This window comes from Schistocerca cancellata, chromosome 2 (genome assembly GCF_023864275.1).
Source record: "Schistocerca cancellata isolate TAMUIC-IGC-003103 chromosome 2, iqSchCanc2.1, whole genome shotgun sequence".
In the NCBI taxonomy this organism is placed as follows: Eukaryota; Metazoa; Arthropoda; class Insecta; order Orthoptera; family Acrididae; genus Schistocerca; species Schistocerca cancellata.
Window position 1 is genome coordinate 647601444 of NC_064627.1, and position 24990 is coordinate 647626433.

At 38.6% G+C, this 24990-nt stretch overlaps 1 protein-coding gene across 1 annotated transcript in view; it reads left to right on the top strand.

The window, feature by feature from the left end:
* LOC126162319 (tyrosine aminotransferase) overlaps nt 1-24990 on the top strand; it is a 216559-nt gene that overhangs the window by 175553 nt on the left and 16016 nt on the right. Inside the window, exon 7 of the mRNA XM_049918743.1 lies at nt 9894-9963. Within this exon, the coding sequence (XP_049774700.1) occupies nt 9894-9963 (70 nt within the window). The remainder of the gene's footprint in view (nt 1-9893; nt 9964-24990) is intronic.

The window sequence follows — 24990 nt, forward strand, 5'->3', positions numbered from 1 at the left end:
CTGACGGCCTTGGGAGAGCCAGTCCTGACAAAACTCTACCATTTCGTGAGCAAGATGTATGAGACAGCCGAAATACCCTCAGACTTCAAAAAGAATATAATAATTCCACTCCCAAAGTAAGCAGGTGTTGACAGATGTGAAAATTACCGAACTATCAGTTTAATAAGTCACAGCTGCAAAATACTAACGTGAATTATTTACAGACGAATGGAAAAACTGGTAGAAGCTGACCTCGGGGAAGATCAGTTTGGATTCCGTAGAAATGTTGGAACACGTGAGGCAATACTGACCTTACGACTTATCTTAGAAGAAAGATTAAGGAAAGGCAAACCTACATTTCTAGCATTTGTAGACTTAGAGAAAGCTTTTGACAATGTTGACTGGAATACTCTCTTTCAAATTCTAAAGGTGGCAGGGGTAAAATACTGGGAGCGAAAGGCTATTTACAATTTGTACAGAAACCAGATGGCAGTTATAAGAGTTGAGGGACATGAAAGGGAAGCAGTGGTTGGGAAGGGAGTGAGACAGGGTTGTAGCCTCTCCCCGATGTTATTCAATCTGTATTTTGAGCAAGTAGTAAAGGAAACAAAAGAAAAATTTGGTGTAGGTATTAAAATCCATGGAGGAGAAATAAAAACTTTGAGGTTTGCTGATGACATTGTAATTCTGTCAGAGACAGCAAAGGACTTGGAAGAGCAGTTGAACAGGACGGACAGTGTGTTGAAAGGAGAATATAAGATGAACATCAACAAAAGCAAAACGAGGACAATGGAATGTAGTTGAATTAAGTCGGGTGATGCTGAGGGAATTAGATTAGGAAATGAGACACGTAAAGTAGTAATGGAGTTTTGCTATTTGGGGAGCAAAATAACTGATGATGGTCGAAGTAGAGAGGATATAAAATGTAGACTGGCAATGGCAAGGAAAGCATTTCTGAAGAAGAGAAATTTGTTAACATTGAGTATAGATTTAAGTGTCAGGAAGTCATTTATGAAAGTATTTGTATGGGTTGTAGCCATGTATGGAAGTGAAACATGGACAATAAATAGTTTGGACAAGAAGAGAATAGAAGCTTTCAAAATGTGGTGCTACAGAAGTATGCTGAAGATTAGATGGGTAGATCACATAACTGATGAGGAGGTATTGAATATAATTGGGGAGAAGAGGAGTTTGTGGCACAACTTGACTACAAGAAGGGATCGGTTGGTAGGACATGTTCTGAGGCATCAGGGGATCACAAATTTAGCATTGGAGGGCAGTGTGGAGGGTAAAAACCGTAGAGGGAGACCAAGAGATGAATACATTAAGGAGATTCAGAAGAATGTAGGTTGCAGTAAGTACTGGGAGATGAAGAAGCCTGCACAGGATAGAGTAGCATGGAGAGCTGCATCAAGATGACAACAACAACAACAACAGTGACAGTATCAACAAACTGGTCTCTTGTTGGAAGAAATGTGTTCATCGGCAGTGTGACTGTGTGGAGAAACATACTTGTAGACATGAAGAATAATGGTGTAAAATAATAACAACATTTGTTTTATTTAAAAAGCCTTAAGAGTTTTCACACAGAAAATTTAGAGTCATTACTTTTCAACACACGTTCGTATGACAACAACCAATTGGTGCATCAAAATAATGGTTCTAGCATTTTCTATGATGGGAAGTTCTGTTTATTAACTAGGGCCAATTCTGCCGCAGTCTTCTAGATATCTTCTGGGTCAGTTTTATTTTGACCACCCTGTATTTCTTAAGATTTCTGATAATATTTCACTTCTTTAGTATGTATGTTCCCTCTAATATTATGATTCTATCTCCCATAAAATTATCTTGAGTCTTCATTTCATATTCCACGATAAAAAAGAATTCTGAGATGAGAACATTAATGGGAAGATGACAGTAATAAGAGCTGCTATACATATTAAAAATGACAGTAAAAAATTTTGGTAGTCTCTTGGAACAGGGAATGCCATGCTGCTTCACAGAGAAATCAAATGAGAAAATATTAAATGCTCAGCCTTGACGTGAAAGACCTTGCTTTTTTAGGTCATAAAAGTGCTTACTTTTTATGCAGTCTCCTTTAAGTTGATTCACTGTGTCCATTTTATTTCCAGTCTGTAGTTTCCATCCGTGAAGTGTGATTCTGGAAAACCTGAAAAATACCTTACTACAAGTGCTATATCTTCTTCATTAGACTCAAAGACTTCCAGCTACAAATTGCTTTGGATGTGGGAGTAGGAAGTGTCACAGGTCCCAAATCTGGTCAACAGGTGAATGCTCAAAAGATTTGTACTCATTTTAGAACCCACAATTTCTTGATTGCCACAGTGTGAAGTTGCAGTGTGCTAATAAGAGACAGTTTTCCTGCTTTTGCCAGCCAGACTTTTTTTCATGTGTTTTTCATACAGTTGGACATGAAGACTTACATAATGTTCAGCACATATTGTTTTACCTTTTGCAAGATTATCACAAATAAGATTTCGCATATAAGATTTCTAAGAATACAAAGGGATGATAAATTAAGATGAAACGGTTGGTTGGTTGATTCAGGGGAGGGGACCATCAAATTATGGAAGGATGGGGAAGGAAGTCAGCCATTCCCTTTCAAAGGAATCATCCCAGCATTTGCATGAAGCAATTTAGGGAAATCACAGAAAACGTAAATCAGGGTGACCGGACATGTGTTTGAATCTTTGTCCTCCCAAATGTGAGTCCAGTGTGCCAACCACTGCATTATCTCACTCGGTAAGATGGAATGAAGATATTGATTACCTGTTCACAAAACTGACCTCAGAATACTTTGCACTAAGAGCTATTTCACTCAATGTTGACAGGGAAATAATAATTTTGTATTTTTTGCACATTTCCAGTCTCTAATCTCATATCGTATTAGATCTGAGGAAATGCTGTAAAGGCAGAAAAAGTTTGTAAGATACAGGAATGAGCTGGGAGGTTGATCTGTAGTGTCTCAAATCAGACATCCTGTAGGCACCTATTCAGGACACTTTGGATGTTTACACATTTACTCAATGATATTTGTAATTAATAACAAAAACTTCTCCAAACTGTGATATTCACAACCATGACACCAGGCAGAAGCAAAGTCTTCACAGAGACTCAGTAACTCTCAATATAGTTCACAAAGGAGTTACCCAGGTTGGAATAAGAATTTACTATAAGCTTGCATGGAATACAAAAAAGGGCACCGACAACCATCATGTATTCAAGAGGCAACTAAAACAGTTCCTCATAAACCATTCTGTATCTAATTTAAATGAATTTCTAGAGTTTTAACTTTTGTAAAAGATGCGTTATGTTATAAATGATGTAATTTATATGCTAATGCAAGTAACTTTGTATATATCTGTATTGTCTGCAGTAGTGCTGTTTTTCTTGAAACCTTGAATGTAATCTTGTGTACCTTAGATTTATATTGTTCCTGTACTGTTTGCTTTTCTTCTCTTTTTGCCCATGTAATATTGTATTCGTTGAGTTGTCCTACATTACAGTACAACCTTTGTACATAATGTAATTTAACAGGCCCAAATAAAAAATCAAATCAATAGGAAGAATTTTTTTGCACATCATAGTCGATACTAGGTACCACATTAATGATCACTCCTTGCAACTCTTTCAAATTAAGTGTCAGTGGAGCAGGAACACACACTCTTTGATATAACCTCATAAAACGAAATAATATGGAGTTAAGTCAGATGACCAAGGGGCCATTGAAGATCAGGAGTCGTAGTGGGAAGTACATCCAATCCAACACTGAGGTTGTTTGGCACTTAGGTAATCACAAACTTCTGAAATAATGTGTGGTGGAGTACCATCTTCTTGCAAAATGAAGTCTCCACTGTTTTGCTGTAATTGTGGCATAAGCCATTGCTGCATATGTCGAGGTATACAAAACCAATCACAGGTACTCTCCAAATTTATATGATCCACAACCTTTTGAAGAGGACATGGCTCAAGAGACATTAACTTCATGTTATAAAATAATGTGTTCCGCAGTCTTGTTTGGATGTTCTGTGCCAACATGTGTGTTGTTATGATTCACCTATACAGCCACATGAAATCTGCCTTTGACACTGAAAATGAAACTGCTATGAAAAATTGTCTTCCTCCAATAGCTGTTGCAAGTCATAAAAAAAGTCAGATTTAAGCTCATTGTCCCAAGTAGCCAACACTTGTAACAGGTGCAGCCGATATGGTTTACACACAGACATTTTGGTAGAATTTGGCAGACAGCTGACTACAGTAACAGCTGTTCTATGCCCGCATGTGTCATCAATTGCTTGGGCTCCTAAATGTATGATTCCTGCACATGCTCCACATTCTCTGGAGATGGTCCTGGCCAGCCTGTTTCCTTTTTCCCACATAAGCAACAAGTCTCAGGGAATGTGTTGTACCACCCATGGACTGTTTTGTCTATTGGAGCTTTTTCCTGGTATTTTGTATGAAATTGTTGCTGACCATCACAATTAATTCACATTTAGTAGGGACACAAAATTCACCCACTTCTCCATTGTAAACAGTGTTCTGACATGCCTGCCCCCTAGTGGTGTGCTCTGCAACTATTACACAGCATGTATTACAGAGATGCTCTATCCACTGATGTGTATGATTGTTCTTTATCTCTCTTAGTTTTCACTCAGTTGGCTTCTGAAACTTCAAAGATGCTTGTGACTAATCCTCTGTTTCTGGCATGTGGAATAAACTTCACCCAATTTGAAACAGAGATAAGGGTTCCTTTCACTGTTTCCACTGCCAATAATTATCAGCATAGCCTAATAAATTATTGGTGGAGATTTGCAGAATATTATCGGCAAATGTTCCATACACAACATGTTGGGTGAACTTTGAGTAGACTAAAGAAAGAATGGTAAATACTGTTCACAGAAAACCTCATGTGCACTCTAAGTGAAAAAGGACTGCAGAAGACTACCCCAGAACAACATCATAGGAATGCTACTATAACTTTCAATATAACATTCTCAGTATATTGTTCAAAAGTGATGGACATAATCAGGACCTGTACCCAGTGGCCCTCCTTCTCTTAACACCATACATAAGGACAGTTCCATTCTGTAAAATATGCAACACTATGTGAATTTCACTTATAATCACAGAATGTGGAATGTTGCAAATAGCATAACACCAAATGTAGCCATGTCAGGTAGCTATCACACATGTCCATTGTGACTGCCAATGGTTGTGATAATGATAGTCCACATTGTGCCTAATGAATTTTGAGACTGACATCTCAAAAATCTTTTTCTCGGTAGTGCTAATGATTTTTTGGTGGTGGGAGGACTAAGTCAGAGCATATTGAGATTTGTAAGTCCAGTAATAAACTATTTTAAGAATAAATAGCTCCTCTAGTTTCACAAATCAGCACTGCTCTCAGAATGGCACTTTATACAGGGGTTAAAGCACCTGTTAATTACTGTTAAACATTACTTTATTTTAGTTGCACACTTTTGGCTGAAATTGACTTCAACCACTGCTGACACACATCCTGTGACCTGTCACTCTCTTCTACAATAGCATCAGTGTGACCTAAGAGCACATTAAGTTAATTGTGCATAAGAGTGAAACTGCCACTGTCCACCCATCAAGGACATAAAACACAAAATAATTAAGTATCAACTGCTTGAATAATGTAGAATTTTAGCAATATGGAGAAAATGCAGAAATAAACTAGATATGGAAGATGCTGTAAACTGGAAAGTTCAGCTCAAGTGAGAGCATCACAAAAATGGAGTATTTTCTAAATTTTCTCCAAACAAGATAAATAAATTATGTTTAAAGAAAAATGACCACAATGATTGTGACAAAGATTTATATTTCCATTTACTGGAAATATTCATTGAGGCTTTGAGTTATGTGGTGACAATGTTAAGTCAGTCACATTGTATTCCATAGTATGCAGTTGATTTCTGCCCCAAATTCCATCTGAGAACACAAAAGGAACAATCAGGTACCAAGTGCAACTACCCTCTGAAATTCACTTTGCAGTGACTTTTATAATATCCGTATGATACACATGTATACATACATGTGGGTCCTTGCACAACAATTATATTAATGAAAAAAGTTCTGTTGAACTAGTTAAAAAGCAATGAATGTAGAGGAGAGGTGAAAGGAACAATTAAAATAAACTACCCCTTTTTAAGAGGCTGCTTGGTAAAAGTTTCTAAGACAGCTAGGACCCACAGTTGAAAATTAAATATCCTTCACCATGTTGCTACAGCGAGTAAAGCGTAGAATGCATCCACAGTGTGTACTGCATCTATTAGAACCTCAGATAACAAAGATACATTAAGGCTTAAGGATTACAAACTGGCTTTGGGTTAGAAAATGGCACACCATCAGTGGTTTGTTACAGTGAGAGTGACATAGTACGTGGTTGCCGCTGAACAGATGACGATGGCTGAAAAGCCAGTGCCCAGATGGTCTAGCCAAAATAGTCCCCTCAAAATAAGATGGAGAATAGAAAGTCACTCAAGTTGTGAGGAAGGGTTAAATCTCCCTCAGTTTGTTTCCACAGGGAGATGACAAATGTTTGTGCCAAAGCAATAGAATTTTCATATATATATCTGAGGCAACAAAACAGCGAAGTGACCTGGGTAGTAGAACTGTAGCCTAAGCAGTAGCATCAGCAGCTTCATTTTCCAATAGTCCGCTCCCGGTAGCTGAGTGGTCAGCGTGACAGACTGTTGATCCTAAGGGCGCGGGTTCGATTCCTGGCTTGGTCGGAGATTTTCTCTGCTCAGGGACTGGGTGTTGTGTTGTCCTAATCATCATCATTTCATCCCAATCGACACGCAAGTCGCCAAAGTGGCGTCAAATCGAAAGACTTGCACTAGGCGAGCGTTCTACCCAACGGGAGGCCCTCGTCACCCGACATTTCATTTCATTTTGCAATACACCATCATGTCCTGTGGAACATATACAAACATGTTGGCACCAGCTCCAACAAGCAAGTGAAGGCAATCCCAGATCTGGTGTACTAAAGGGTGGTATGTGTACAGCACACAACAGCTCTAGAAAGCACTGAGGGAATTGAACCATACAACATATTTAAAGAATCTGTTTTGCCAGATGTACAGAGTTGCCTGAGAAAGGTCAAAAAGCTCTGCAATAAAAGTCAAGCACTAGTCTAAAGGATAATATCTAAAATACCCTTACCAACAATAAAAGCACATCCTGTATCACACTCATCCTTAGAGCCATTGGTATAAATGAAGATGTTGTCACCAAGCTGCGTGTGAAGCTGTAGAAATGTTGAGTGAATGATTGAAGCCAGAGTAGTGTTATTCAGAAGCAAAGTAAGTCCAAGATTAATAGCGAACTCTGTATAAAACCAAAGAGGATGGGGAGGGGGAGGGGGAGGGGGAGGAGGGGGGGGGGGGGGCGCGGAGAGGTGTCCCTCACCCATGAAAGCAAACTCTGGGAAGCAATGAAGAACCATAACTTGTCTCATATTGGCAGTCAAGGGAGTTATAAAAAATACAGCATAACTTGGGTGGGTGGACATAAAGGGTACAATTGACAAATGTACCCGCAGAGGAGAAAATTGTACTGGAATTAAAGCAATTGTTTAGCACTTAAACACAGATACCAGTTGTCATATGGATAGCAAATAATGAGAACCATTTTAAGGCAATGTAAGATGGATGTTCGTGCAAATCAATATACTATACGCCCATAGTCCAACATTTATCAAACTAAGAATCAATATAAATGATGGACTGTCTGGTCTATTCCCCATGTGGTGTCACTTAGAATGCACAGGACATACAGAAAATGGACAGTGTTCCATCAGGAAGGTCAACACAGTTTTCTATCAAGCCCCAAGAATTTCATGGTTTTGATGAACACCAGAAACTACAGGATGCAGTGCACAAGTAAATATGAGTAGCAGACAGTTGGGCAGAGAGAGTTAAAATAGAGTAATGTTTCACTTTGTGGGTCTGTGATGGTACATCATGAGATTCATGGGCCAGAGTCATAATTGTTTTCTTAGTGTCTAATGAATGTGGCTGTCATAATACTCATCAACATCTGAACTCTCTGACATCATGCTAATATATGAGTGGGAAGGAGGGGCACTAATTACCATGAGGACATTATAATTTATTTGTCAGATGCTGAGGAAGTGTAGTACATTTCCCCAACATCAGTGAAAATGTTTCCATTTTCCAACTTGACTTCAACTTCTCTCTAGGCACTGCATAAATTAAAGGTATACCTGTCTATGTTCTTTCAGACTGTACCATTAGCTTCGCACAGATTATACTGTGATGCATAGGACTCTTCAAAGTTTCAGAACTTTTTAAGCAGTTTCTTTCTTGGGAGGAACAATTATGCCAGAAATAGCACAAGCTAAAGAAAGAAGGAAAGAAAATCATTGGCTCTCAAAGATGAATCAGGAAAGAAAAAATACAGTATTACAGTTGAAGAACTCTAATAATGAACTGCAGGCAATCACTGAGTGACAGATTAGAAAAGAAATTGAAAGAGATTGCATAGCGCAAATGAAGCCTGAAAAAGATCTAAAAAATGAGAGACAGTGGGGAAAACAATGAAAAGTAAAAAGAGGGAAGGGACTGCTTAAAATGCCAAATCTAAAAATTCAAGGAATTTTGTCTATTTGTACACAAATCAGTGCTTTTTCTGTTATGTCTATTTTGGTGAGTAAATAAGAGCTCGTTTTCTGACTCTTGTAATCTTGAAATTTTTTGTAGACTGAACTTACTTTTATCGAGACATTTTGCATTGGGAGTACTATGCTATATGTAAAGTGTCTAAAATTCTTACAGTAGAAATTATACACATCAAACATTTGAAAGTCCCATTTGGAATATCAACAATTATGTAAAGAATAGATTACTACTCACTGCAAAGATGACACACTGTGTTGCAGACAGGCTCCAAGAAAAGACTGTTACACACTAAGCTTTCAGCAAAAGCCTTCTTTGGAAAAGGAAAAAAAAACATACACATTCACACAAGCAAGCACATCTCACAGACACACATGACTACTACCTCTGGCTGCTCTGACCAGAATGCCCAAATAGCATTCACACAAACTTTTGAGTACTGGCTCTTTTTCTAACAATAGTGCTAATGCTAGAAAAAGAGCTAGTGCTTGAAAGTTAGTGAAAATGCTGCTTTCTTTTATGCATTTCTGTGCTTCATGCATTGATCCACTATAGATGAGTCATTGCCTTTCCTTATTCTATGTAATGTGAGGAATACATTTATAACTGCTTTACTTGTCATAATGAATGACAGTCTTCTGCACTGAGTTTGGTGACACTGCTTTGCAAAGCAATACACAGTTGTGTGTGATGCGGGTGTGATGGGATTTGCTGTGGTTTACAGTTCATAACTTGTTGAAACTGGGGCATATGCAGTAGAAGCTGAGCATCACTGAAGACAATAAAGAAATTATGACAGGCCAGTCAGAACAAGCAGCAGGGGATGTTTAGTGCCAGTGTTGCCTTGCTGCAAGATCAAATTTGGCCACACGTTCAACAGACAATAGAGCTTCTGCACATCCATCTGTTGTGCAACCTTAAAAAATTCCTGCCCAGTCAAGCAGCATTTTCAGATTGACAGAGAGGAAGAGATGGCATCACACATTTGTTCCGCTCCCACCCAACAGACTTCTATGACAAAGAGCCACAAAAGTTGATCCCACAGTATGATAAATGCCTGATTCTCAGTAGTGAACATGTTGAAAATTAGTTCAACACTTTCTGTATCTGTTCCAAAAAATCTTTCAATCAAATTGTCTTTTGTCTCTGTTCACAACTACAGGGAAACTTGATTTATGGATGTGCCTCATACTTAACCATTTCTGAAATAATTCAGTTTTTTTCCAGGTTTCTGGTGCCTGGCTGGAGAATGGGGTGGGTTATCATCCATGATCGAAATGGTTTATTTGATAAGGAGGTAAGGACATGCCCATATCAAAATAAATACAGTAGTTTCTTATTTAAGAATTTTTTGGAGGAATGTATGTTGTACATCATTTGTTTCTTTCCTTTTCTTTAACTCAGTTGCAGTGTTATAGTAACATTTTTGCTCATAAACTTGAAATGTTTGTCCATGACTTCAGTGCTCTGGTCAACATTTTTAAACACAGTTGATAGCCACATTTAATATTTGGGCTTCAACAAAGTTGCTCAATGGTTAAATAAAGAACAAAGTGCTGTTAGCAGTCTCCCTTTGGCTGTGACAAATGGTTCAAATGGCTCTGAGCACTATGGGACTTAACTTCTGAGGTCATCAGTCCCCTAGAACTTATAACTACTTAAACCTAACTAACCTAAGGACATCACACACATCCATGTCCAAGGCATGATTCGAACCTGCGACTGTATTGGTCGCGTGGTTCCATACTGTAGCGCCTAGAATCGCTCGGCCACCCCGGCCGGCTACTGTGACATCATAGGTAAGGCCATTGATGCAGATAAGTAGCAAACAAATTAAAAATTTGCAAACTGGAAATCTCATGGAATTGATAAAGTACAGAGCTTTTGGGGTAAAAAACTTATTCTAGTGCATTCACACTTAACTGCAGCAATATATCGTGTTTTGAACAAGCATTAAGAGCTCCCTGTGTACCTGACCTCTGGTGTAAAGTACCTGCTGCACAAAATTGGTGGCAGGTTAGCTATGAATTACAGACCTATTACCTGTCTGCCCAAGATGTACAAACTGTTTAAAGCAGCTATCGGTTATAAAATTTATAAACATATACAGAAATGTGATCTTCTACCAGTTGAATATGAAGACTCTCATAAGAAATCAACTGGGTGTAAAGAGATATTATCTTTCAATAAAGTCGTACTAAATAGTGACAATCAAGACAGATGAAATTTAAATATTGCGCAGATAGATTATGAAAAGGCATCTGATAGTGTAACACATGAATGAATACAGAAATGCCTTGAACACTTTAAAGTGCACCCAAAACTGTTATGAGTTCTGCAAGTATGTAGCAGGGAATTTTGGAACACTGGAAAACCAGGCTGTATATAAACAATGCACAACACTTGCAGTCACAGATTATAAAGATAAAAATGAATTTTTCAGGATGATTCTTTGTCTATACCCTTATTTTTCGTTTACCTAATTCCTCTTCCCAGACAACTGGACAGACGGTCTTTCAGTTATAAGCTCCACATCAACCCGAAATTAATTAGACACATTTTTACAGGAATCACTTGAACCTATTTGCAAGAAATGACAAAATCCTAAATGAAATGTTATAGTCTGATTAAAATTAGTTTGTGATTTACAGATTGCAATGGTGGGGGCAGTGTTGCCAGCACCCAGCCAGTCACACTTTACAAGGCACTGCATGTACCTACAGAACAGCCAACATTAGGAACATTTTTTTGTTTTGTAAATAAAAACATCAAAACAAATATTTCTATGCTTGCTATGGAGGATGGCCATGCAAACCAACTTGATTAACATAAGAAGCATGTGGCACTTGAGAAAGAACTATGATTGGACAGTGGCTGGCCCCTACCACTCAACTCACTGAAATGTCAGTCACAAAGTAATTTTAATCAGAGTATAAGTGTTGTTAAAGAATTTAGTGGTGACATTTGCATGCAGTTTGAAACTGACAAATGTGTCAAACTAAGTGTGGTTAGAGAGAAACTTGTGAAGGCAAAGCACATTCACTTAGGTGAGGATAACGGTATTAAAAATCTAGAACCTGCAAGGCCTTAATCTACTACCTTTGACTACTTTCAATGAAACTACTATTGTCTCAAAAAAATTATTACTAACACAATTATCAAGTTCTTTAACATCAAATTCACAAATCAACTGACGATAACTCATTCGTACTTATACCACAGTTGCAACCACTTTCTTTTACGTAAATTGAAGTGGCGTTTTAAGTGTACCGGGTTTTGATTCGCAGCCTTGCAGAAATGTTAATAAATGGGTTAGTTATATAACTAAAGAAGATAGTGAACCATTGGTATAGATGAATATGCTGTAATGAATTTTCAAAAGAAACAGTGAAGAAAAGTAAGTGCATAGGCTTTCACAGACAGTGTGAGATAATATAAATTTTTTCTGGGATATTTTTTCCACCTCCCTTTCAAGGTGAATAAAAGAGTTCTTCAAAAGCACTGCAGGAGGGAAAAATTGGTGTTTAGAACCAAACTTAAATCCAAGAACAAAATTATGGCTATAAAATCACTGGCAGTTACTGTGTTTGAATTAGCTCTGCTCTGGTAGAATAAACTCAAAAAGACACATTATCTGCAGATTGTAAACATGAAAGTTTCTTACCATGCATGGTGTAGTTCAACCCAGAGCTGATGTCAACAGACTATTCATATAACACGTAAAAAGGAGGGTGAGATCTGAGACAAATGCAGGCAGCAAATTGTATTTGGCTAGTATGTAACACAGTGTGTGAAAGATTCACTAATGAATAAAATAATACAGTTCAGTGTGGCAAACAGAAACAGACAAATTATTGCCCATGCTAAGAAGACTGCAAGAAAGTTCTCACAGGAGCCAGAAGGTATTGATATTCACTAACTTCCACAAAGTAACATTAAAACAGAAACTCAGAATAAGCTAAAGCATACCTGGAATTGCAATCTCTAGATGGTCAGTACCAATTGACCTAGAGAACTTAAATGTTGACAAAGATCAGAAACATCTGTAGCTTGAAAGAGGAAAAATGAAAATAGAGGCACAAGTTCTAATATAGCAGCTGGCCTTGAGGAGAAAGTACTCAGAAAAAGTTATAATGAAAATCAGGCAAGACAATAGATGTTGACTTTGTGGTGTAAACGCTGAGACCATAAACAACATAATGTGAGGCTGTCCTGTCTTGGTGAAGAATGATTAGTTCAAGAGGTACAATAAGATTTACTCCAACAAATGGTACGAATATACATCTAAAATGGTCATGACAGCTAGATGTAATGCTATCCTTTATGACCAACAAAGACATATCAACCTACAGATTGCATCTAAAAGCCTGATGTTGCTGTACGTCAACTAGATAAAAGATCATGCCTTTTAATCAAAATCTCTGCTTTATGGTGAGTAGCAATCTTCCTTTTCATTATATTGTCATTACTCCATCCTGGATTTTCCATTGTTTAATGATAAAGTGGCTCAGAAGAGAGTGGAATATAAGGACTGAACATCCAGCTCAGTCAAATGTGAAATGTTATAACTTATAACATTCTTGTCACCATTGGTGCCCTGGGATCAATACATATTACCTGAAGGAGTGCACTCTGTAGAATGCCAAGATGTAGCAAAGACAGTGAAATACGAGATTAGTATTATTCAGAATGGTCCACATCTTGTATGAATCATTGTAAAATCACTTTAGTTACCAGGTGTGCATCTGAGGAAGATGGAAATAACCCGGAGTACACTTGAATGTATCCAGCAATATTACCTCTGTCATAAGAAATAATGACTAAAATTTTATAACAACAACAAAAATGTCATCATTTGATCATTTTTACAATGAAATGTCCAGGTAACTTTTATACAGGTACACACTATCTGATCAAATGTATCCAGACACCTATTAGTGGACATTAATGTGGTGTGTCAATCCTTCACCTCTACATCAGCTTGAAATCAGCTGGGACACTTTCTGTGAGGTGTCTGAATGTCTGTGGAACAATGGCATTCCATTCTTCCCCAACAGCCAAAACCACAGAAGGTGGTTATATTGAACATTAGAGTTTGGAGTGAAACTGTCTTTCTAACTCATGGTAAAACTGTTCCATTGGGTTCAGGTCAGAATTCTATGCAGGTCCGTCCTTTATAGAAATTTTATTGTTCACAATTCACTGCACACACATGCTAATAGAAACAATCATTTCACAAGCTGCGACATCGTCACGAAAAAACACAGTGACCCGTATATGTAATAAGTTTCCTTTCATTTACGTCTATGGCCACAATCTTTTCTGTTAAACAGATTAATGGTTTTGGTCTTTAATGACCATCATCAGATCTGTCTCATAAAAGCAAAGTCCTAATGCACTGCAGCCATAGTGGCATAGTCAGCTGTCCGCATTTAACAGTTGACTATGCCACTATGGCTGCAGTGCATTAGGACTTTGCTTTTATGAGACAGATCTGATGATGGTCATTAAAGACCGAAACTGGTAATCTGTTAAACAGAAAAGATTGTGACCATAGGCGTAAATTAAAGGAAACTTGAAACAATCATTATCTCCGAACTGTTCCTCTACTGTACACAGTACACAACGCTTGTAAAATGTGTTCAAATCCTTCCACATTTAGTTTTTTCTTAAGCACAAAAAGGGGACCAAATCCTAACTACAAAAAATACCCCAATGCTATAACACCACTTCCTCCGTACATCACAGTTGGCACCACACATGATGGTATAGCAGGTAATGTTCTCCACACTGTCACCAAACTGAAACCCTTCCACTGGATTGCCATGTGGCAGCACTCCAAATCACTCATTTTCAGTAATCCACTTTTCTATGTTGTTGCTCTTTACATCACCTAAAGCATCGCTTAGCACTGACTACGGAAATGTATGGCTTGTGAGGAGCTTCTCGACCATTGTACACCATTCTTTATAACTCTGTAAATGACAATCATTGTGCTAGTTGGACTGCTAGTAGCACTTTGGATTTCAAAGGTGAGTCCTTCTGCTTATTTTTATAACTGCCCTTCGCAATGCTCAATGGCCCTGTTCATCAGTACATGAGGTCTACTTGGTCCTGGTTTAGTTGTGGTTCTTCCTTCATGTTCCCACTCCACAAGCACTTCAACAGTTGGTTTGGGCAGCTTTATAAGAGCTGGAATGCTCCTGCTGGATCTGTTATGTGGGAGACACTCAGTGACTAGTCTATGTTTGAAGTCACTGAGCTCTGCTGACCAACTCATTTCGCTGTTACTGCTCCTCTAATGGCAACACATTACAGTTATAAGATGTTAGCAGCCTCAAAACTACAGGAGATTACATTGTTTCCTGCCTTTGTTCTTACGTCTCTAAAGGTCATCCACATAGTTTCCTTCTCACTTAACACCATGCAGTTGTCTCTAACTCATCTTTCTCCTTCTTTTGTTGTTACATTTTGCATCTGCTGTAAATTGAGTCCTTAATAAAAATGCTAGTTCTATCTATGAACAACTCTGGCTCTGCTACTGAGAAGTGGTAAAGTGAATTAGTTACAAAAATCAAGAGTAATAGAAGCTCTAACACAGAACCTCATGCTACTCCATAAGTAACTTTCCTGTATTCTGAAGTAACTTTTATTTTCATAACATATTTCTATCATCTGTAGCATGCCAGAAAGGAATGACTTAAACCAGTTGAAGGCAGCTCCACTGATACCATATTTGTATAATTTTCCGAGCAGCAGATCACAACTGGTTATATCAACGGGTTTAGATAAATTTAGAAAAAGTGCAAGGGTACATTCAGCTTGTTGTGTATCATTCGGAATTTGCTTCAGAAATTCAAAGATAAGACAGCTGTTTCAATATATTTATTTTCCTGTAACCATAGTGAACATTAACTACTAATTTATTTTTATTCAAAAACTCTGATAACCTTTCACATGACTCAAAAGCTAGGTAATAATGGGACTGATCTATAGCTTTATGCACCTAGTGTATTATCCATTTTGTGTAGCAGCTTTACTATTGTTTGTTTTAGGTTTGTTGGGAATGTTCCTGTATTAAATAATACATTGATTACATCAAAAAATTGTGAGTCGGACTTGCTGGCCATTACTTACCTTCAGGAGACAAGATAGCAGTACTTCCTATAGGCATGTACAAAAATACACGTTATCCAAGTTTTCTGAATTATTAGTTCCTTCCTTGGAGAGAAAAGAGGGAGAGGGTTGAAATGGAAGGACACATAACTCAGACAGCAGGATGACATGGGCTACCTGTTTTGAGGACAAGGCGAGATAATCGATACTCCATGCCAATGAGCTGTGACTCAAAAACATCAGACATAAGGAACCCAAATTCTGCTTTTCTGACATGACATCCTAAAAGCCATGGATGAAGGCGATCATGTAGATGCATTATTTCTTGACTTCTTCAATGCTTTTGACTCAGTACTACACCAGTGTTTATTAAGAAAAGTATGCTCATATGGACGTATCAAACAAAATTTGCATCAGGATTGGAGATTTCTTGGTAGGGAGGACACAGCACGCCATCTTCAATGAAGAGCCATCAACAAATGTAGAAGTAATATCTTACATGCCCCAGAGGTGATGCAGTTATATATGTATAATGAAATCCTGTGTGAAAAAGGCTGCACAAATATCCCAGATGAGCTTGATTCAATTTCAAAGTGTGTGTATTTGTTGGGGGGGGGGGGGGATATATATTATTATCTTATGTCTATAATATCAGTGACTCACAACTGGAATCAGTCAACTCACACAAATACCTATGTATAACAGTTTGTAGGGATATGAAATGGAATGATCAATGACCACATAAATTGAGTCATAAGTTAGACAGGTGTCTGAGTTATGTGTCCTTCCATTTCAACCTTCCCCAACCTACCTCTCTTTTCTCTGCAAAGAAGAAACTAATAATTCAGGAAACTAGGATAATGTGTATTTTTGTTCAATGGTAGGACACTGGTAAAATGCAGTCCATCTACAAAGGAGCCTGCTTACATAAAAATTGCATGCACCATCTTACAGTTTTGACCAAGTGTGTGGGATCCATACCAAACAGGATTAACAGGGGATAATAAATATACAGAAGAAAGGGGTAGCATGGATTGTTGCAGTTTTGTTTGACTCATGGGCAAGTGTCACAGAAAGGCTGAAAAACCTGAATTACCTATCACTTGATCACAAATGCCACCTATCTCACAAAACCCTCCCTACGAAGTTTCAAGAACCACTTTTACTGACAAATGTAGAAATATAATCATACCAAGTAACAACCACATGAGAACTACAAAGACAAAGTTAACTAATTACAGTGTGCACAGAGGGTCTATACATGTTTGGAAACAGGAAGGAATGCTGACATTAGATACAATGCTAAGTACTCTCTACCATACACTCCACAGCAATTTTCAGAGTAGGTATGTAGACACAGATGTAAACAAAAATTTGTAATTAACTTCATAACTCCTTCCCTACTTTTGAAAGATTAAACAGAACATTTAAATATTGCCATTATTGATGTTTGATGTTAGAACAAATAAATTTCTTCAGACATAATCAAAACAAAACTATACGGAAAAGAGTCCTTGGGCTGCCACCTGGCTGAACACACAAGGATAGATAAATGCAGGCACATTAAATCAACACTGCAGACATAGTGTCTGCCATAATTGGAACATTGGAAGAAGCAGCATCATGTGGCATTTATCTGTATATTCCTTGTTGGGCTGCGAGGCTCAGAATAACTCTGTTACAAAAATGACCAGTACTTACTCTCAGCATTGCACTTGTTGTGCATATGTGCCACTGCCACTCACATATCTTAAAACACTACTGCCAGTGTCAGGGGATAAATCTGCCTTGCCCCTTGCTACTCTAGTTGGTGCAGTACCACCGATATTGCTGTTTCAGCAAGTTAACATGCCTCGCAAAATTGTGTTATTGTGTTGGCCTTGTTGGATTATTACAGTAACGACATTCTGATCTTGCCCGCCGTCAGCACTGCTGCAATACCCTGCTCAGGCTCACACTAATATGCTCACATTACACTACATTATGCCCCCTGACCAAGCCCTGGTCCCTCAGGTCAGTCTTAAGACCAGTTTCATATCAAACTACTTGTTCATAAAGAATACGGAGACATTTTGTAACTAAACAATTGTGACTTGCCCAAGTGAATTAGACATGTAATATGATCTTTCTCATTATGCTGCTAATTACAACTTTACTTATGAGTCTACTTCCTCCATTTGTTTAGTGCTTCTAGCAACTTGACCTTCAAGACTTGTCCTGTTGCTTCCTTCCCTCTTAGCCCTAAATTTACATCTATTCTGTATTCACACTACAAGGTTTCATTCTCACTCTCTCTTATGTTTTAGGCATCCATTCTACTGGAATCTGGACTATTGGTAGTTTATGCTGACAACTGACTCTGTTGCTCAAAAAAATAAAAGCTACTTACAGAAGGCTTAGAGCTATGGTGGCAGTTGGTATTGCAATACACATGCCTGTTATGCATTGTTCTTCTTCTCTGAACTGCTCAATGTGCTGTGTTAACTCCTCAGCTGAAATGCACCATTATCATGCAGCAGTGAATCATTCCAGGGAATGGATTAGATCAGGTTCTAGAGTTTGATTCAGAAATGTTATATTTGGTGCTAGCTTTAACTTCAAAGGTTCATCTGGCCAGTATAACTGTGTTTGTGAGAGGTTCACTTGTCTGATTCCCCATAATCATAGCTGTTAGATGGGGAGTTGGCCCCATTATTTCGCTTGTAGTCTCATTTATCAATAACCCACTTCTTTTCAGTTCAATCTGTCACCACCATGAACTTTCCCTGCTTGTAACAACTTGCCACTATTGCCAAGTCAACATAAGTGGAATAAATTCAATAAAAACCTGCTTTCTGGAAATGCATTCTACATTCCAGACTACCCTACAAACATTCTAGCCCCTGCTGTGTAAACATTCTAGCCCCTGCTGTGTGCTGAGAACAGTTCTACTGTGCATGTGCTCTGACTGGTTTTTATTGCCCTGGTTGGACACACAGTATTCTCCCCTCTTTGCATTGTTGCAACTCCTCCACTGTCATTACTGCATATTTGCTACCAGCTCCTAAAATTAACAATACTCTGTGGATCTTCATCTGCATGAATTTTGCATGCCCCCCCCCAACTGCCCTTCATTGGGTACATGCGAATGGCATAGCACTTCCTGTTGCTGTGAATTAAATTCGAATTTACAATGGTGCTCAGTTTGCACTTGAACCCACACTATGTGGTAGTAGAAGGGTAGGTGGTAGCTCACTCCATGCTTTCTGTAACGCTGACAAGTACTGTTCAGGTGACAAAAGTTAACACTCAGTAGCCCATGCAAAACATGATGTATGGTTTCTTACAAGTTTGACATTACCGCTTGTACATCTCATATGCTATCCGCTAACACTTGTAACAGCCTTGTCATTACAGTTACCTTGTCCAGTACTTCTTCCTGTGCTTGCAGCACTCGCAAACATCACATCCTCTGACCCTCTAGCATAATCCATTACTTTACTGGTTAGTTTCTGTAAAAGTGTGTGTTGTGAAGTATTTCACTCTCCAGATTCATTACCTGTGTATTGTACCATTCTTCTGATAACTTACTTTACTCTGCCAATTTTTTACTGCTTCCATAATTTTGTTTAATTCCCTAATATCATCCTCATGTGTCATTCGAAACACTGTTTTCAAAATTTTACCTCCAGTATCCAACCACTCTTCCCCGTGTATGTGGCACAATTTTCACTACTGTCTCATTTGTTATTGTAGTTGCTCGTAGGATCTTCGCAGTTTATCACACACCCCTGAAGCTTCCTTGAGCATTCCCATGCTCTTGGCACTTTGCCAAATGTTTCTTCCAACCTTCTCACCTCTTTCCACATTTCCCCTGCATTGAAAACCACCTTCGGTGCCCATCAATGGGTGGTGACTGTGACATTCTCCTGCCTCAAAAACGTCACTCCTTGTACTTCATCACTAACCTAATAGCGGAATACAGACCCTTTGATGACCCTGTATGCACCCTCCTTGACATGTTCAACAGTAATCCCCTCAGAAAAAGCCCTTTGCTCAGATTCTTTCAACAAAGCTGTGTTTACTGCATCATTCTGCCCTAACTTATGTATGTGTTCATCACATTTCCTTATCCTACCCACAAAACTTTCTACAGTTTCCTCAGACCTTTTCAAATAGTGCTCAACTGTTCCTGAAAATGCCTTGCACTATTCTATTTATTATACCTTTGGAAAAGCCCTTTTCCAGTTGTTCAAAGCTTGCTCCTTCAAAAAATGGTTCCATATACCTATGTATGTTTTTGTTTTTCCACTAGTTGCAATTTTCTACCTGCAACAATTGGCTATCTGTCCAACCACTCATCTCTGCTGATGTTTTATGGTCCTCCAAGAACAATCATACATCCTCAGATGATTTTCCAGAAAAGGGAACAATCAGTCCTTTGACAGATGGATCCTCCTCATGCTACAGTACCTGGAATACTGCTAACTGTTCATCTTCATCTGGCATCTGCCCTTGTAGCTGCACATATTCTGCTGCTGACTGCACTACCTCTCCTAAAAATATCTGTACTACTTCTGACTCTGACACACCTTTCATCTCTAACTCTGCCACCGTGACTTTCTCTCTCTCCATCACACATAATAATATAACAACAAAATTCCAAAAGGTCACTACAAGTTAGTCTTTATGACATGTCATGAGTCATCTACACTTTCTACATTGCCTTGCAATATGACCATATCGATGGCATGTATAACAGGTTAAAGGCGCTGACTCTGTTCATGGCACTGAATGCCCAAGTAAGTTACACTGCGTACATCTCACAGTCACCAAATACTGCTCTCTACCATTACCTTTAAATTCATGTAAATCAATCAGCTCCTCTGGCCTAAATAAGGTGACCTTCAAGCTAAAATGACAGTCATGCCTCACTTGCACATCTATTACGCCCTCCAAAATGTAACAAAATAGTTCATCACACACTGCACCATGTTGAAACTGTAGGTTATAGTCCAGATGCTGTAGTGTGTAAAGATGATGCTCCAATTTCTGTCACCAAACTATAGTACTCCCTGGTGCGGACTGGTGTGGTTATGAGCCAGGTGGTGGAAGTGAGGTGGGGGGCTAGGTGGCTCCAGAGAAAGGCAGCTGCAAATGTAATAATTTCTTTTACTGACACAACTATGCTGCTTTATACAATGGGTCAATGGCTGGCTGGCTGCTGAATTCTGCTGGGCTGGCTGCCTGCAACCTCTTGTTGCTGACACCGTATTACACCACGCCAGTGGTCCCATTATGTAAGCCAGGTGCATGAACGCCGTGCCAGCAGTGTGCAGACTCGGTGCTGCTGCGGCTGCTACAGTTCCTGGCATTGTCCGATGACATCGGGGGGAGGGGGGGGTGTATGGCAACAGTACTGAGGTGTCCTTCTGACAGTGGCAGATGGTGTAGGCAGCTGGAGATGACCCGATGTGGCCAAATACACTATGGTACTACATCCAGGAAGAGACTTAGTGCACAGAGCTGTTGCTCTGCCATGGCCCCGAACCACTAACCTCTGGACTGGTGGCCTCTGTTGGCCAGGTCTACATGGCATTCTCTCTGGCACAACCCCATTGTCCTGGCTGGGCTGAGAGACTCAGAATAATTCTATTACAAAATTGACCAATGCTTACAATCACCACTGGTGCACTTCTTGTGCATATGTATCACTATCAGGCATGTATCTTGTAACACTACTGGCACTGTCAATTTGGAAATCTGCCTTGCCCCTTGCTGCACTAGTCACTGTAGTACCACTGAGTTCACTGTTTCAGCAAGCTAATCTGCCTCACACCATTGCACTGGCCTTGTTGAATTGTTACAGTAACAACACCCCGCACTGGCCCATCGTCAGTGCTGCTGCAATACTCTGCTCAGGGTCACACTAATATTTCCATATATGGTCATTATGCTACAGTTTTTACTCTCTACAGCTCCTTCTAGTGCCACGGAAGTAATACCCGAATGTCTTAACACACATTTTAACTCAGATGCATCGGCTGTTAAGCTGATTGTGTGATAATTCTCGCACTTCTCTTCCCTTGCTATCTTCAGGATTGTGAGCACAAATTTTTTTCTGAAAATCTGATCGTATGTCTCCAGATTCATCGATTCTCCATACTAGTTGAATTGTCACTTGGTTACAACTTCCTCCAACGATCTCAAAAATACTTAACGAATATTATCTATCCCTTCTACTGTATCTGATCACAAGTCTTCCAAAGCTCTGTTCAGCTTTGACTCTAATACTGGATCCTCCATTTCTCCCATACTGGACTGATATTTCTTAAATCTCTTTCCGTTCATAGAGGCCTTTAATTATCCTCTTTACAACTTACACTCTCACCTGTGTACTTAATAGCGAAATTCTGACCACACTCTTAATTTTGATACACTTTCTTTTAATTTCACTGGAGGTAATTTTGACTTTGGTATATCGTGAATCAGGCCTTCCAATGACCTTTTTTTTCACATTTACTTGCCTGCACTTCCTTTTTATTTTATTCATAAAATATTTATAGTTTTGAATTGTTGAATTTCCCTGACCATTTTTGTACTTTCTTCTTTCATCCATCAATTGAAGTATTTCTTCTGTTACCCAAGATTTCATCAGTGTTACCTTCTGTGTACCTACGTATGTCTGTCCAACTTCTGTGATTGTCGTTTTTAGAGATGTCCATTGCTCTTCAATTGAACTGCCTACTATGATCCCCATTATTGCAGTATCTATAGCCTCAGAAAACTTCAAATGCATCTCATTGTTAATCAGTACTTTAGTATCACAATTCTTTGCACACTGATTTTTCTGGAAGAGTGTCTTAAACTTCAGCCTACGATCTGAGACTACACCTGCTCCTGGCTACGTGTTATAGTCCAATATCTGATTTCAGAAACTCTGTCTGACCATGATGTAATTTAGCTGAAATCTTCCCCTATCTCAGGCCTTTTAGGAGTATACCTCCTTCTCTCTGACCTTTGAACAGCATATTTGCTACTATTAGCTGAAATTTATTGCAGAACTCAGTCTGTCTTTCTCCACTCTCATTCCAACTATCATGTCAGTATTCTCTCCTAACTCTTTCTTGTATTCTTCCCCTACTACCACGTTCCAGTCCCCAGTGATTATTAGATTATCATCTCCTTTTACATACTGAGTTATTCATTCAGTATCTGTACACAGTTTCTCTTTCTCTTTATCTAAGTTACAGCAGCCAATGTAACAAATTTTCTAGCATATACAACTAAATTTCAACACTTTTTGGAAGTACATTTTTTGTGTTATATTGAAAAGAGCCTCCGATGAAGACTTCAGCACCATAATGTGTGGAGGCTGATCAAACAATAACAGTATAAAAGCATTGAAAACCAATGTCCAGCCTTTAGGGGTAGAAGTCCCGTAAAAATCTTCCTTGATGTACTTGCTTATGAAGCTATTCAGACTTTCACAATGTATACAATGGTCAAAAAATTGGATAAGGTTTTTGTGTATGGCGAATGTTGCTGAACTGTTACAGCAGTGGTACAGTAGCAGTGGGAAAGTATCCTGATTGTGCCACATCCTAATGATCTGTTTTGCAAACATTATAAAAAAGTCAAGAAACTCAAAGTGTGAAGAATAAAATGTGCCACAAAAAACAGAAACTGATGAGATGCAAGTAACTAATATTGTAGCAGCAGTAACACACAATTCACATGTCACTACGAGACAGCTTGAATGTGCAAGAGGGACCAGCCAAAGAACTGTTCTGCAAATACTACATTCAAATGCATTTATCATTTCCACATTTTACTCCATCAATTGCTTGATGACAATGACTCTTAATGACATGTACAAAAAATGCAAAGGGATGCTGTTTTTCTATGCAAGATCTGGATTACAAAGCGTTGTTTATAAATAAATCTTCATAAAATGGCCTAAGGGCCAGTAAAATACAAGTTGACAGAGATAATTGAATATGCAGTGACCTTAGTCTGCGAGCATATGGTGCAAGTTTTTCGGTAATCACATCATTGGTCCCTGTTTTATTGATGAAACTCTAAATAGACACACGGATCTACAGTACAAAAAACAAATGCTGCTGTAGTTACTGGAAGACAACTGACTGGAATTAAAGCAATTCATGTGGTACCAAAATGACAAATAACCTTCTCATTCCACACAGATAATGACAAAATTCCTTCACAGAATATTTGGAAATCGTTGGATTGGTCATTTGGGAAACACAAAATGGCATGCATGCTTAACTGGCACATCTGGATTGTGGGGAAAATTAAAGCAAGAGGTCTGCAAGGAAACACTAACAACTGCTGAAGACATGAAATGCTATATAACATGGGCTTGTCCTGTGATAAGTTCAGATGAAATTCAGTGAGCTGTATAGTCTGCAGGAATGGCTTTATATTATGTATCAGTACTCAGTGTCAAAATTTTGAGCATCTGATATGATAGTCACAATGAACACTTGTGCTGTATCTAAGTCATATGTCTGCTAATAGTTGACATAACAGGGCAGATGTCTGTTCCTGATAGTAGAATAGTGTTAGCACTCTGTTATCTTGTTACTATTTGGTCATGACTTATACAGATCATGCTGTTGAAGTTCTCTTCATAAGGTCTTTCCAATGTCATGAGAAAAAATTATATAGTTCCATAAGAACATAAAAAATTGGTGTCACAATTTGAAAGCTAAAAATGCTAAAAACTGCTTACATTCATTAAAAGTTCAACACATTGTCTGCTATAGTTCCTAAAAAAACTGCACCTCAGTATATTTACTTGTTCTGAATACGTTTGGGGATGGCCTGTCTTAATTTACCTCTCACTGTGGCTCCACTTAATGGAGATCTGGTTGATGGTACTTACCTAAGTTGTGTGGCAACAATGAAGCTTGATGGCATCATTACATAATAATGTGGATCTGTTTTAGAATTTCAGAATAAATCCAGATGTTCTGAAGACATATCACACACAGCATGCTTCCCATGCTGTGGACATAGTTTGAAAGAGACCTTTCCTGTACTGCTGTCCCGAATACAAGAACTGTTACACTATAGTTTGAAGAAAATCTTGGAAAGTCAAAGTCATGTGCTGGACTGGGTCTAGAACCTAAAACCTTGCCTTTTGTGGCCAATGCTTTTACTCATTGAACCATACAAGCATGACACAGCCCATCCTCACAGCTTC